The sequence below is a fragment of the Panicum virgatum genome, chromosome 9N (genome assembly GCF_016808335.1).
Source record: "Panicum virgatum strain AP13 chromosome 9N, P.virgatum_v5, whole genome shotgun sequence".
NCBI lineage: Eukaryota > Viridiplantae > Streptophyta > Magnoliopsida > Poales > Poaceae > Panicum > Panicum virgatum.
The window spans coordinates 76,433,807-76,449,473 of NC_053153.1; the positions used below are offsets into that span (position 1 = coordinate 76,433,807).

Below are 15,667 nucleotides of genomic sequence, written 5' to 3' on the forward strand. Positions count from 1 at the left end.
CATTCTTCAACTCCTTTTATATGATGAGTCGATGAAACCTATGGTTGCAGGCTTGCAGTTGCAGCAGCAAGTGTGCAAGTGGAGAGGCACAAGTTGAAGAGAGTTTTGTCTTGTTCCAGGGAAACCGGCGTGGGGTCTAATCCGCCGGCTGGCCTCGCCGCGCCGACATGCCAGGCGGACGGTTGAGGGTGGTAGTGGGCAACTGGCCGGCGGGCATTCGGCCGGCTGCATGCTTATCGCCCACGTATTGCTCGAGCCTTCCGGATAGGACCAGCAAGCAAGCAGCACATGGTTCCGCCCCCTAGCCAGTAGTGGTATACAGCAAGCAGCCTCCAGAAAGTGGGGCTGCGAACGCTCAGCTCAGGTTGAAAGGACGCTACGTTGCTACCTCTTCTTCTGTTTTGGTTCTGCTCTTGGAAAGGATCAAATGAAGCGCAAAAGAGAAGCGAGAGAGGGAACAATCACCTGCGTTCCTGTGGGCTGTGGCTCACGTTAGCTTTTGCTGCGTCATGCGACACCCCATGACATGACTTGACTCCACTTCCAGACTCTTCACGGCTGGAGCACTTCATTCCGTACAAGAATGTGCTTCATCGCTTACATAATCAACGACCTGTCTTGTGTTGAAGGCCGCTTCCTACAGCAAGTCCCGTAATGCTTGATACTATCATAAGACCAATGACCGATCTAACTTAAGAAAATTCGACCACCCAATTCTAAAGACTTTTAGGCATCACACATTCACGCAATCAGCAAAAGGGAAAGCTACAGCACTATATAACAACATTACAGCTTCGACACACCCAGCGACTCTCGAGGGAACGAAACATATTCCCATCGGCCATCGTCAACCAGAGAATAAAATCACCTACAAGAATACTACAACTATGCACACGCAGATCAATGATTTTCACTTATTGCACAACTTCATATATCTACAATCTGTACAAGGGGATGAATCCACCACATCCATTACATGTATGAATCATTATACCCTCCCAAACCACAACATAATAGCATTATTTATTGACATCAAGTAATAAATCCCGAACTGGCAACACCTGCTTATCTTACCAGGTGCCACTAGCATTATCTCTACACTATGATCGCAACAAAGGCCTTGCGATTCCGTTCATGTCGAAACATGGCTGCTTGTAGCTTGGATGTAACCATTTTCCCAACTGTTCAAATTTTCTGGAAAGATGGAAGAAAAGTTCTAAATTGAATTAAGCACATAGTGTTTGATTTCATTAGTGCTAATTCCATGGGTTGTAAGAAAGCCTTAAGAGAACAGCAGTACCTCAGCAACTCTAGCAAATAGTAAATCAACTCTGGACACACTGCAATTCTTCGGCAATATCATGCATCCGAAATCGTTCCAAAAATTCGAAAGGCCTGGATATAGAAATTCCACATCAAAACTAAACAATAACATTGTGATGATTTGTTGTCATTACATTAGATGCAAGTCATGGCAGGGTAAATAACATCAAGCAGGGATGGAGTTCATTTATACTTAGCTATTCTCCTAAAATCAAATGCTCATTGGAATAAAATGTATTTGGTAATGTACTATGAAAATAGCAATTTTAAAGATAATCCAAGCACTTTATGAAAAGAGCAGAGCTGCTTAAAATATTACTTATATGGTAGTCTAATTAAAATTAGCATATCATGCTAAGATGTCAAGTTCTTAATAGGGCTTGGTTGTCTTACACCAAAATTCGACGGTTCTGACATAACTTCTGCTGATTATTCTCTATGGCACTCAATACATCAAGTTCTGGTCCAGCAACCAAAGATGTAGCACTTGCATCAGGTGTCCATAGCTAATAAAGAAACAAAGGAAAGAGTGAGTCAAATATTCAAGTACTACCACTAGCATATATTAGGCAACTTTAGAGAATCATAATATATCACTGAACAACGACATGATTCACAACCTTCCACTCATTGTAAGGCTGACATGCAGGGCTAGGATCCTCATGTCAGTGATACAATTGTATATATGTACATATATGAACATAGAAGTCATCTAGCGGCATATGACAGAAAGCCTTACATATATATTAGGACAAGTACAGATTATACCAATTGCAGTAAGTACAGATTATATACCTTTATTGTATTATCGATTCCACTTGTTGCAACAGCGCAATCAAAGGGATGAGACTGTATGCAGTTCACGACTAAGGAAAATACAACACGCATCAGACCAGTGCTAAGGAGATAAAAGCAAAGGAAATTGAAATATAATTACCAGCACTATCCCCTGTAAGCATTTTAATAAGCCTTCCTGTTCTCTTCTCCCATATGAACCATCTACCATCATCACTTCCACTGGCAATAAACTCCCCTGTTGTAAGAGGAAGGACCGAATGCATGAGCTCATATTATCATGTAAACTGTCAACTGTGCATCCAATTTAGATTTTTTTTTTCCATGTGAGGTTCTGGACATTTCAAGTGGGGAAGAACACAGCATGAGAAATTATTTTTATTGATCCGAGCTATGTTCTGTTTCATGATGTTGGATTATATTGAGCCCATGTATATAGGCTCATCTAGAGGCCCATGTATAGGAACTATATATCCCACCCTTCTAGGGTTTGGAGGAATACAAGCCACTATTCTCTCCTATCCTCTCCTTTACATGGTATCAGGCTAGGTTGAGCGGTGCTCCCGGCGGCGCACCTCTCCTGCGCATGGCCGGCCGCCCGCCCTCCTCTACTTCCCCTCAGGCGCCGCCGCCTCCTCTCCCTGGCAGGCGCGCCACCGCCGCCGCCGCCCCTTCCCTCCTCCTCCACCACCCACCCTCCTCTGCTTCCCCTCAGGCGCCGCCTCCTCCTCTCCCTGGCAGGCGCGCCACCGCCCCTTCCCTCCTCCTCCACCACCTTCCCTCCCCTCTGCAGAGCGCACAACCGCGTCCGCTTCTTCCCAGATCCCCTGCGCCCGCCGCTTCAGCCTCACCTCGGGCGCCGGGAGAAGTCGTGGCGCCGGTACAGGGACTTCCGCCGCTTCAGCCTCAGGACCCCTGGGCGCCGCGCCGGTCCCCAAGCCCCCAGGATCTGGGCCGCCCTACCCCTGCTCTGCTCGCGCCTCCTTCCCTCCCCTCCTCTGCTCCGGCCGCTGCCGAGCTCCCCTGGGCCGCCGCCGCCCCTCCCATGGCCGGCCAGGGCCCACAGACGCCTTCCTCCACCAACCCCCTACCTGCCTGTGTTACTGCTGCTGCCAGCCCGGCCGCCGGAGCCACCGCCGGGGCTGCTGCCGCTGCTGCGGCTGCCACCAGCACCGCCGCAGCTGGCCCGCGACCCCCTACCGCCGCCGCTTTGGTCGCCGCCGCGCAGGCCGCTGTGGATCCCGCGGCCACCCTCACCGCCACTGCTGCAGGGCCGCTGGGCGCGCCACGGACACCCTACGCCGCCACGCGGGCTGCTGCTCCGGTGCTGCAGGCGCCCCAGGGCACCGCTGCCGCCGCCCCCTGCTCATGGCGCGGTGCGACCGTGGCTCCTGGACGTCGCCAACGCCGCCCCTGCTCTCGGTCCGGCGCGACCGTGGCCCCAGGGCGCCGCCGCCGCGCCCGCGTCCTCCTGCAGCAGCGCGCCCGCGGTGTCCGCTGCGGCCTGGCGTGCCTTGCGATGTGAGCGCGACGCGCTTGCTGCCATCGAGCAGACCGCTGCGCACGCCGCGCAGGCCGCCGTCGCACCCGCCACGCTCGTCGCGCGGGTGCACGCCGCGCAGGACGCGCGGGCCGCCGCCTCCCTCGCCGCCGCGCGAGGCGTCGCGCCCGCCGCGCACGATGCGTTGGCCGCGCGGGCTGCCGCCTCCCTTGCTGCCGCGCAGGTCGTTGCGCCCGCCGCGCACGCCGCGCAGGCCGTCGCGCACAGGGACCCCACGCAGGCTGCTGCCTCCCTCGCCGCTGCGCCGGCCGTCGCGCCCGTCGCGCACGCCGCGCAGGGGGTGGGCCCTCGTCCTCAGCCCCAGCCGGCGGCCATGCTCGCCGCTGCTGCCCCTCTGTTTGCGCCGTTCTGGCTACCGCCCGCTCCACCCAGCCAGCAGCCGACCTGGCCTGGGGCGCCGTCCTTGAGCGCCACGGGGCGGACGCCGCCGGTCAGCACCGAGTGGATCGCCGACTCGGGTGCCTCCTTTCACACCACCCCACATGTCGGTATCCTCTCTTCTGTCCGACTCCCACACCCCTCTTGTCCTTCTTCCATCATGGTTGGTGACGGGTCTTGCCTTCCTGTCACTGCCGTGGGTTCTGCTCCTGGCTCCTTTCATCTTCCCAATGTCCTCGTTGCTCCTCAAATGGTTCATAACCTTCTTTCCATTCGTCAGTTTACAGCTGACAATTCTTGTTCCATCGAGTTTGATTCTTCGGGCCTCACCGTAAAGGATTCGGCCTCCCGGCGTCCACTACTCCGGTGTGACAGCACGGGGCCCCTTTACACCCTTCGCCTTCCTTCTTCCGCTGCACCACTCTCGTCGTCTTCTTCGCCCTGGCCGTCTTGGTCTGCCGCTTTTGCCGCGACGCCGTCTTCCACCACTTGGCACCGTCGTCTTGGTCACCCTGGCCGCGACGTTCTGGCTCAGCTCGGTCGTAGTACCGATCTTCCTGGTACTAGGGCTCCTGCTCAGCCCCTCTGCCATGCGTGCCAGCTCGGTCGTCATGTTCGGCTCACTTTTTCTTCTTCTTCTTCGCATGCGACGCGTGCATTCGATCTTGTTCACTGTGACCTGTGGACCTCTCCTGTACTTAGCCTTTCTGGTTATAAGTACTATCTGGTGGTGGTCGATGACTTCTCGCACTACTCTTGGACGTTTCCTTTGCGCGCCAAGTCTGAGACCTTCCCCACCCTCCACTTCTTTGCCTGGGTGTCCACTCAGTTCGGCCTCACTGTTAAGGCCGTCCAGTGTGACAACGGGCGGGAGTTTGACAACTCCACCTCCCGTTCCTTCTTCCTGTCTCGGGGTGTTCAGCTGCGTATGTCTTGTCCGTATACCTCTCCTCAAAACGGCAAGGCTGAGCGGATGATTCGCACGACGAACGACGTCGTGCGCACCCTTCTGATCCAGGCTTCCCTGCCCCCGCGCTTCTGGGCTGAGAGCCTCCACACCGCCACCTACCTGCTCAACCGCCTTCTGTCCACTGCTTCTCCTGCTCCCACTCCACACCACGCTCTCTTCGGTACCCCTCCTCGCTACGACCACATTCGGGTCTTCGGGTGTGCGTGTTACCCTAACACCTCCGCCACAGCTCCTCACAAGCTGGCGCCCCGCTCGACTCGTGTGTTCCTCGGTTACTCCCCTGACCACAAGGGGTACCGATGCTTTGACCTCACCACTCGCCGCGTCCTGATCTCCCGACACGTCGTCTTCGACGAGTCGGATTTCCCCTACTCCACCTCCTCTATATCTTCTCCTGACCCCGAGCTGGAGTCTCTGTTTCCGACTGACCCGGTGGTTCAGCCACCGTTACCTGTCTGTCCTTTTCCTGCAGGTTTTCCCGGCACGCCGGCACCGTTTCCGGTGATCCCTGTTGCGCCGAGCGCAGCCCCGGTGCCCACGGTCGCGCCACGTGCGGTCCCCAGACCTCTGGTCGTGCCGCGCGCAGACCCGGTGTCACCCGCTGCGCCACGCACGGCCCTGGTGCCTTCCCCTGCACCTGCGCGGTACGCTCAGCCGGTGCAGGTGTACCGGCGCCGCTCGGCGCCGAACCCAACACCGCAGCGGTACGCTGAGCCGGTGCAGGTGTACCGGCGTCGCTCGGCGTCGACACCGGCGCCGCCTCCTACTCCAGAGGCTCCTGCGACGCCGACACCGGAGCCATCGCCGCCGCCGCCACCTCCGGCTCCCTCTCGAGCCGAGCCAGAGGTGTACCACCCGCCGGTCATACATCGGGATCCTCGGCATATCCATCCCATGGTGACTCGGCGGATGGCGTCCCAGGCCGCGACTCTCTCCGCCACCGAGGGAGAGCCGAGGGTCTCTCTGGTACCCTCCTCTGTCCGCGACGCCTTGGCGGATCCTCACTGGCGTCGCGCGATGGAAGAGGAGTACGCTGCTCTTCTTGCCAACCAGACGTGGGACCTCGTGCCGCGTCCGTCTGATTGCAATGTGGTGACTGGCAAGTGGATCTGGACGCACAAGCGTCGGGCTGACGGCACACTGGAGCGCTACAAGGCTCGCTGGGTTCTCCGGGGGTTCAATCAGCGACCTGGTGTGGACTATGATGAGACCTTCAGCCCGGTCGTGAAGCCCGCTACGGTGCGCACGGTCCTCTCGCTTGCGCTCTCGCGCACTTGGCCTGTGCACCAGCTGGACGTGAAGAATGCGTTTCTTCACGGCACCTTGTCAGAGACTGTCTACTGCTCTCAGCCAGCAGGATTTGTGGACTCGAGTCGTCCGGATATGGTCTGCCGGCTCAACAAGTCTCTCTATGGTCTGAAGCAGGCTCCTCGGGCTTGGTACTGTCGGTTCGCCACGTTCCTGCTGACACTGGGATTCACCGAGGCCAAGTCTGACACGTCTCTCTTCATCTACCGCCGTGGGGATGAGACGGCATATCTGCTGCTATATGTCGATGACATTGTGCTCACAGCTTCCAGTCCGCAGTTGCTTCAGAGTGTCATCTCCTCTCTGCAGCAGGAGTTCGCTATGAAGGATCTCGGTCAGCTCCACCACTTCTTGGGCGTCACTGTTGAGCCTCGCCCGTCTGGTCTTCTCCTTCACCAGCGGCAGTACGCCCTCGATATTCTGGAGCGGGCTGGGATGACTGATTGCAAGCCCTGCTCCACTCCAGTCGACACTCAGGCGAAGTTGTCTGCTGCTCTGGGTGATCCGGTGGCTGATCCTACTGCCTACCGGAGTTTGGCCGGCGCTTTGCAGTACCTCACCTTCACCAGGCCGGACATCACCTACGCTGTTCAGCAGGTCTGTCTCCATATGCATGATCACCGGGAGTCACACCTTGCTGCGCTGAAGTGTCTCCTCCGGTACGTCCGTGGTACTGTGGACCTCGGCCTGGTACTTCACCGCTCGTCCTCTGCTGAGCTAGTGGTCTACACCGACGCTGACTGGGCTGGCTGCCCGGACACTCGTCGCTCCACCTCCGGCTACGCCGTCTTCCTGGGCGGCAACCTGGTCTCCTGGTCGTCCAAGCGGCAGCCGGTTGTCTCCCGCTCCAGTGCCGAGGCGGAGTACCGGGCTGTCGCCAACGGCGTGGCGGAGGCGTCCTGGCTACGACAGCTCTTGGCGGAGCTTCACAGCCCGCTCGCCAAGAGCACGCTCGTCTACTGCGACAACGTCAGCGCTGTGTACCTCTCCACCAACCCCGTCCAGCATCAGCGGACGAAGCACGTGGAGATCGACCTACACTTCGTGCGCGACAGAGTCGCCATCGGCGATGTTCGGGTACTCCATGTCCCAACTACCTCCCAGTTTGCTGACATCTTCACCAAGGGGCTGCCCTCGTCGACCTTCTCGGAGTTTCGATCCAGCCTCAACGTAGCCGGTGGCTAGTTGTGGCTGCGGGGGGTACTCTCTTCTTGTCCAGTCTTGAACACCGCTGCGTCGGTAGTTCAGACTGCGGGGGTGTTAGCTTTCTTGTTGTCCAGTCTTGAACACCGCTGCGCCGGTAGTTCAGACTGCGGGGGGGTGTTGGAGTATATTGAGCCCATGTATAGAGGCCCATCTATAGGCCCATGTATAGGAACTATATATCCCACCCTTCTAGGGTTTGGAGGAATACAAGCCACTATTCTCTCCTATCCTCTCCTTTACACATGAATCTAAGAAGATTCGAGTCAAAGCAAGCTGCTAGGTATAAGTGAATTTAGTGAGTCTAAACTCTAAACTCCAGGCTTCCATAACTTTCAAAACAAAAAAAAACTCGACCGGAGCGGGTATCCCCCCCCCCCCCCCCCCCGTTTTTCAGGCCGAGGAAACCCCGAGAACCCTACCTTCTCTGGCCAGCGAGGGGGATTTTTTTTTAACCTCAGCCTGAAATTCACTCCCATCGGGAGTTGAACCCAGGACATGAGTGCTACCGGAGCCATCTAACCAAGTCAGCCAGAGGCCCTTTCGCATGTTACTTCAAAAACACTATGTTTACTACAGGCTATACAGCACAGCACAGATCTGTGTCCTACGACGAAAGTTTAACATGTTTCTGTTCTTATAAAATCTGCAAATGAAAAAACAAGTGTGTTGATGGAGCTGGTAATTTACGAATGGACTTTAACATGCATTCCCTAAAGCAGAAGTGCAGAACTAAAACAAAAATGCATGATGGACTAGCCCAACCTTGCTCGCCAAGAAAGCTAGCTTGTTTTATATCTGTCCCCACATTGCAGTGCGCAACATATCTTTGTTTCATATCAATGGCAACATCCGACTGCATCACATGATTTCAAAAATTGTGTCAGAATCCATGAGTGAATAGTACAAAAGGTATGACATAAAAAGACAAGAATGCAGGAAAGAAATACCTGGAAAGAAGAATCACCCTTGTGAGTGGACTCAGTCGATCCATTTTCACCAGCGTGTTCATTGGTTTGATCCTCACTTTGATGAAATCTGAAACTTAAACTACCTCGAAAGACACCTTGATCATTTTCTCGACTTTCATCACCAGATACTGATGTCTCATAGTCTAATTCCATTTCATCATCGTGGTCTGAATCTTCTCGTCCCTCCTGTGATGATGAACCACTAACATCGGATCTAGAAAATATATCCCTCAATGAGCGTAATTTCCTATGTGTATCAGCTTTAGCATTCCCATTCTGATCTGTTCCGTTCTTCTCAAGTTCAGCTGCTTGAACAAAAGAAATATATCACAATATAGAAGAGCAATATCTTAGAAAATATTATTCCTCGAATTCAACGCCCAGCTTGAAAGCAGCATAACAGACTGAGACACAAAAAGGCTATGAGCATGATATGCTCACAAAAATAAAGTTATGGGTCATCTGATTGATATCATATAGTCATGGCAGCAGCCAACAAAAGTAGAAGATTAATAAGAGCTAAAAGTAAGAGGTGACAGTCCAGTACATGGGAGGAAATAACATCTTGATCGTTTAACATGCAAACAAGTTAACACATAACCATAAATAATCAGTCCATATGCTAGAGTTAGGTGAAAAAAATAGTAGTTCACGATGTTGTCATGAATATACTCACCTGAAGCAACCCGCTGCTTTATATCATCCACCTGCTTCTTCAATTCAGAATGTGACGGAAGAAGTCTATTTACTGCTTCTGCATACTCAAAGGCCTCCCTCAGTCTTCCTAACTACACAAGGCATGACATGAATATTTAATTGATGGAAGCTAACAATCTGATTCAGGACTTTTATTTAAAGGATAACTGATTTTATTAGCAAGTGCATAAGTAAACAAAGCAGACGATGTGATTAAACTAGGACCGATCAGCTTATTGGAATCACCTAAGCCTTCATGTATTATAGATTGCTTATGGTCATAAAATTTATCTAGGAAAACAATAGGAAAATATTCAGTTAAAAAAGAACAGGGAAACAGAAATTGTTCTGATTTCTTGAAACCTTCAATTTTGGATGAAATTAATATTTTCCACAGGAACAAACTTGAGAAGGGTTGGTTGATTATTTTCGTACAAATATGTAGCTACCAAACTATTTCACAGTATAGACACACATTGCTCAGACTGATTCACAGATGCTTACCTGTAATAGTGCCTCTGACATATATAAGTGTGCTTGATAGGATGCGCGATCAATATTCCGCGCTCTGTTGCAATCCCGAATTGCCATGTAAACATCATTTTTCCACTTCCTCTGTAGATCAAAATTTTATGATCCCTATATGTATTGTGCAACAGAAGTTTCACAGGTGATCAATAGAGCAGACAAACCTTTAGGTACAATCCTGCTCGAGTACACAAGCAATCATGCCTCATGCTGTCATCAATATCAGGTCCCACTGATTCAAGTACTTCACTGCATGCGTCAATCCCATGCATTAAGTTCTTTCCAAGCTCCAAAGATCTTGTCGCAACTTGCATAAATTTCCTGCACATATCTACCTGAAACGGGGGCCATGAAAGGCGGAGGGGTTCAATATGTGTAGGGGGGAGAGGGAGGGAGGGAGGGAGATTCTCACCCTCAATTTTCTGAAATTTGTGTTCATTGAAATCTTCCTTTGTTTTGCATGTTCTTTTGCTGGTACTTTGTGAAAAGGGGGTACAAATAGTTGCTCTTGCACATAATCAGCTGTGTATCTCACTGAACACGTACTATCTGAACTGAACAAAATTTGATCAATACAATATTTAAGATCTGTCATCATATATCAACAGTAGCAGGTAAAGCATATAAAATATGTGAGAAAGAGAAGCTGGCTGGGAAAAAGGGGACCATATTAAGTCTCTTATTAGTGTGTGTCGGTGTGAGTTGGACTGTTGGTGTGTGTGTTTGTTGTAATCTTCCTTTTGGGAAGAGTTTTTGTTTGGACTGAGGCTTTATACTTTACTCATTTCTATAAATAATACAAAAGATATGCAGCTCTGCAACGCATTAGGGAAAAAAGACAAAGAAGGTGCACAGTGAGCAAAGTGAACGTACCTGGGTCAACATCAAACAGATAAACATGTTCACCACTGTAACTTAAAAGCACCTCCTTCCCACTTGGGCTGAATGCAACATGTGTAAGGTGCAAATATGCTTTCTTCTGATTGCAAAACAAGCACAAAGTCAACAGAAGGAACACTACTGTTGTTCAAGGCATAACAACAATGTGAAAGTCAAGTGCACATTCTCGCTCATATGCGCTTATCTGGGACAGTTAAACCTCATCCACAGCTTATGAGAAAAAGGACTACCAACAAACAACAGATAATAATGCTAAGAACTAGTGACACTGATGTGACGGGTGCCCCCTGGTTACAGAGAGGTAATCAGGAAAAAAATGCTGTATTTTACCATTTTTACTGCCTCAAGAATTGTTTTTTAGGATACATATAGCATTTACAACTTTTGACGCCCTTTGTCTTCATACAAGCTAGTTATGTTGCCATCCCATTACCATACAAAATTGAAACAGCACAGCATAACCACCAAAATTAAGAGTGAACTCACATTGTCAGCAAGATGCAATGGGCAGAACATTTTAATGCATGGTGGTGGCTCCCTTTTGGTTTGACATGAACTCAATGGCGGTAGCATTCTCCTATCGTACAGCCTGGCAAATGCATCGCTGCATGAACAACATGTAACAGAGTTGTGTTAGTCAGGTAAAAGAACAGACAAGGCTTGTTATGTACTGTCTATGGATGACGAGAAGTAAAGGTTACCTCCCACCAATAACAATTTCATGGGGACGAACAGAGCTAATATCACAAGACTTCAGTGACAATGGATGTTTGGGCAGATCAGCTAAAGACTTCTTTGCTCCACAACGTAGATCAAGCTGACATAAATGCGTCGTTCAGAAAATAATATGAGAACCAAGGCCAAAACTAGATCAGCTCTATTGTTAGTAAGCATTTATCTTAAAGCAGCAATTATGCTAGAATTGGATCATACCACATGACTTATTCCATTTATACTCTATGGGATCTTACGGAGCCAGAAGTTAATCGTACTCTGGCAACTTTACGTAAGGCAGAGTTGGGTTTTTTGGGGTTGATAGTGGAAAAGTCGACAGATAAGTCATCCTTACTGTCCCTCTACAGAACCATACATGAATTTCAAATTGAACCAGAAAGGCAAAAATTGGACTCCCATTTTTAGAGGTCTCTAAAGATCATAAAACCAGGGGGGAAATTATTGATAAATATTGAATAACATGATACACTGGACAAACAGAACGGAATATGATGTTCCATCTGAAGAATTCAATCAAACAACCACAACTGGAACAAGGAAAGTAGGAAACCAATGGAAAAGAAGTATGAATTGCTCACAAGCACATTGCGGCAAGCCTGATTAGCAGATCCTGCACGAGGGCAGGAACTACACTCCCGAAAATCATGCTGTCTCAGAGTACCATCCTCACTTGCGCTCCACACTACATTTGGATTGCCAATTTCAACCTACATTTGGCAAACAAATAAAAGTATTAATGACTGAACAAGCAGAGGCTAACGAAAGCAAAGAATGTAAGTCCATAGATGAGCAGAACACATCTCAAATGACAGGACATAACATACACGGATACACCACATCAATGTCTAGATATACAGTATGGATAACACATCTAAGTGGTACAAGACTCAGTTACATGATGTCAGCTGCTCTCCTAATAAAGAATAAAAAGTTTTTCAAATTTTCAATTTGCTCAGATCCATGCATGAATGCATAAACTTCCCCCATGATCTAGAATTCCAAATTACAAATAATGGTCCATCTGTATGATAACTTACAGCTAATTTCTTGACCCTTCTTGAATGACACTGGTAAACTGCTGTTGGTTCCAAAGAAATTTCTCTAGGCCTTCTGCCACTTAAACGAGACATATTGAAAACACGAACCTGGAAAAGAATCAGTAACTCTTCTGAAGGAAGACCCAACATAACAGGAATAAGAAACAATTTTTAGAAAAGGAAAACGAAAGGTGTACCTCTGCATCTCCTGCTCCAGAGACTACTACTTCATCACATGTTTCTGGGACAAATTTTGTGCAAAAGATATTTGCAGAATGTCCGGTGTCAATGTCATGCAACAGCTCCCGATTATTGTAACTCCAGATGTTAATCTGCAGAACCAATAATCACACAATACTGAAATCAATGTTCGGATCCTTCACAACATAAAACATTGAACCAAGTCACACAGGAAACATTTGAGGACTAGGTGCGTCATGTCACTGCTGGAGCACTGTAGCATTTGCAAGAAGATGGGTTTCATTTGCTTGTATCATACAATTTTCTCCTCTATTACTTAGGCGGCAGCTTAAAATTCAGACATGCAAATAGAAAGTTCTTATGTTTGTAAAGACGCACTCTATAGTGCTTTTCAATAAAAGGGATCCACGAAATAATTAACAATGGTGGTTCAATACTTCTGTAAAGAGGTACCAACAATTGTATAACAACAAAGATTAACAATGCACTACCATATTTCTAAACACAAAAGGATCTACTAGATATTTTCCATTTAAACATATGGCTTAGTTGTCCTGCAAGAAAAAAAATATAGACAAAAAAAATGAAACACGCTCATATCTCTCAAAAGCATTTATAAGGCACTACAGTTTTGATAAAGAAGTGAGAGTCCAACTAGCTCAATAGAATAAGAAAAGATCTAAAATTACTGGTGTTAGCTAACCAACGTAAGTTGAGAAACTTACTCTAGTATCATCTGATCCTGATATGAGAAGCGAACCATTCGAATTCCATGCAATAGCATTCACACAACCTATGTGACCCTGTTGAATAACACAGGAAAAGGCGCACATTACAAAAATCAAGCAAAAGACACGAAGCTTCAGCTTTTACGGTTTTACCTCAACAGCACATAGAAATTTTTAACATGCCAGGATGGGATTCATATATATTAATTCGCATGCTGAGATGGTCGAAACAGTTACTCAAGTACCTCCATCTCCTTTTCCAAAGCAAGCTTTTGCACTAGAGAAGAATGAAATTGTGCTCTTTTCCTAATGTCCTGCACAAGCGAAGGCATTAGTTGTATTTGCATTATACTTTATAAACCATAGTAGAGAACTGTACAATTACAGAATGCAAGGCCGAAGAAGAACAGTACTACAAATGGTAGAATTATGTGTCTCTGTAATTCAAGATATAATATTCAACCAAGCAATGCTGCTTAGCTGCATTGTACGCGATCGAAGTTAAAAAAAAATGCCCCTTTGTCATGCATGCTTCAGTTGCAGAAGCTGCTGGAACAGACCCCTTTGCCCAAGATACAAAATAAAGGAGAATTGGCTAGTTAGGGTAATTGCTTAGGCAAACTTGTGCTCTTTTTCCTTCCCTTGAAGTTCTATATTTTTTAATGCCCTCTTTCTAACATGGACATCAATTTTCAGATGGTGGATCGGTTTCGCCATATGTCAGTTGCCTTTTTTTTCATTCCTAGATACAGTTTACTGCTGAAATACTGAATCCACAGTTGATCCATCCAAAGGCACCATATATATTGTAAGTTGTGAGGAAAAGAGCTATTCTGAAGGCATACCACAAAAGCTGACAAGAACAGTCAAAGTTTAGCTTCTAAGAAAGGACCAGTATGCACACATTGCTCGCAGCATGCACAGTTGTTCGAAATAAAGATCCCCCACCCCCAAGTAAGCCATCAGATATGTTCTACTATATAAAAAGGGTTGCATCATCATTGTCTAAAGATCTCGCTGGATTAATGTTCTACAGACAAATTTACGTTCAGAAAAAAAAGAGAGCACGCATCCTGCAGTCATTTTGATATTGCCACATTTCAGAAGTAATTCCGGTCAGCTAAGGCATATAACAAAGAAAGCAATTATTATAATCCCAACTACTGGCGTCAGGCTCCGTCATCCGAAGCACTCGAACAGCAACTAGTTTCCCCACTCCCATAAACCCTAGTAAGTTCCAAAGTAGTCAGAACGACCGATCGAGAAATGCAACCCGAGGTGCCACTAGCTCATCCAAAACCGCCTCGCCAACCACTCCTGTCCCAGTGACTCACCGACACCAACCCCGACGAATCAGGCAATTCTCCCCCAAATCAGAGCAGAAATGACGCCTAAAGCGGCAGGAGAAAACTCAGGGCTTGGCTGCTCCGAGGGGCCTTACGCGGGAGCCGTGGAGGCTGCGGGCGTCGAGGAGATCGGTGACGCTGCCGTCCGAGAAGGGCCACCGAAGCTTCTCCGCCTCGTCCATCTCCGGCTAACCCTCGCCGCCTCTCCCTCTCCCGCTACGCCAGCCGCCAGCTTCCGCGCGATCGCTGCGGTCGGGGTTGGGGATGCTTCTGGAAACTCGGTGGTGCCCTTCGGGGCTCGGTGGTCGGGTCGGATCGGATGGAGTGTGTGCCGTCGCCATGGTTTACCAAACCGTCGGTAACCGGCCAAACCGGTCCGGACCGGTACCGGTTTGGTTCGGTTTGAAATCGGCCAAATTTTAAAATTTGAATTTGAATTAATAAAAATGAAAAATTCTTAAAAAATTCCTAAAAATATTTCAAGGTACGACGAATCTAATGGTGTAAAATTTTCCCAAATATTTGATCATTTAGTATGGTTTGCGGAATTTAGAAGTTAAATCAAAAAAGAAAAAGAAAAAAAACGACGGCCCATTAAGGCCCATCGCGCGGCACAGCGTATTTAACCTATCCCCAACCATCCCGCAGCCTCACCAGCCCCTCGTCCGCTCCTCTCGCCCCCTAGGAACCCCTGTCCGCCGCCCGCACCCGCCGTCCGCCGCCCTGACCCGGACATCCGGCTGCTGAGAGCGGCTAACCGGCCCCACACCGGTAAGCCGGGCCGCCACGAGATCTACCGGTTAGCCGCCCTTGGAGGCCGGTTTACCGGCCCGGCTAGGCGGTAAACCGCCACTAGCGGCGGTAAGCCGCCGGCAGGTGAGGTTTTTTTCCCTAGATGATTTTAGATGATTTTTTTTAGGATTTAGGTGTATGACTTAGGTATATTTAGAATGTAGGTAAGATTTAGGATTTAGGATGTTTTAGGAT

The 15,667-nt window shown here is 49.1% G+C and overlaps 1 protein-coding gene across 2 annotated transcripts; it reads right to left on the minus strand.

Annotated features, from left to right (window-relative positions):
• Window positions 1-886: 886 nt before the first annotated feature.
• On the minus strand, window positions 887-14,993 carry LOC120690390 (protein ALTERED SEED GERMINATION 2). 2 transcript variants are annotated; one of them, XM_039973031.1, is made up of 20 exons: window positions 14,776-14,993; window positions 13,580-13,648; window positions 13,332-13,409; window positions 12,603-12,737; window positions 12,406-12,513; window positions 11,947-12,075; window positions 11,335-11,450; window positions 11,120-11,237; window positions 10,607-10,709; window positions 10,146-10,282; window positions 9,898-10,068; window positions 9,710-9,820; window positions 9,186-9,297; window positions 8,489-8,814; window positions 8,304-8,394; window positions 2,261-2,356; window positions 2,119-2,189; window positions 1,717-1,829; window positions 1,301-1,395; window positions 887-1,194 (listed from the first exon to the last, which is right to left on the minus strand). In XM_039973031.1, the coding sequence occupies exons 1-19, from the start codon at window positions 14,860-14,862 to the stop codon at window positions 1,326-1,328; spliced, it is 2,241 nt and encodes a 746-aa protein (XP_039828965.1). In that variant the 5' UTR covers window positions 14,863-14,993; the 3' UTR covers window positions 887-1,194; window positions 1,301-1,325. The 2 variants fall into 2 exon arrangements, with proteins under 2 accessions (XP_039828965.1, XP_039828964.1); XM_039973030.1 differs by having other exon boundaries at window positions 10,607-10,712; window positions 14,776-14,992.
• Window positions 14,994-15,667: the final 674 nt, after the last annotated feature.

Bases quoted from the DNA above. Each gene is read 5' to 3' on its own strand.
- LOC120690390 (XM_039973030.1), bottom strand. From the start codon at position 14,862: ATGGACGAGGCGGAGAAGCTTCGGTGGCCCTTCTCGGACGGCAGCGTC. The intron at 12,076-12,405 runs GTAAGTTATCAT...TGCCAAATGTAG, and splicing joins GAAGGGTCAAGAAATTAGCT to GTTGAAATTGGCAATCCAAA. The intron at 1,830-2,118 runs GTATATAATCTG...TTTCTTTATTAG, and splicing joins GAATCGATAATACAATAAAG to CTATGGACACCTGATGCAAG.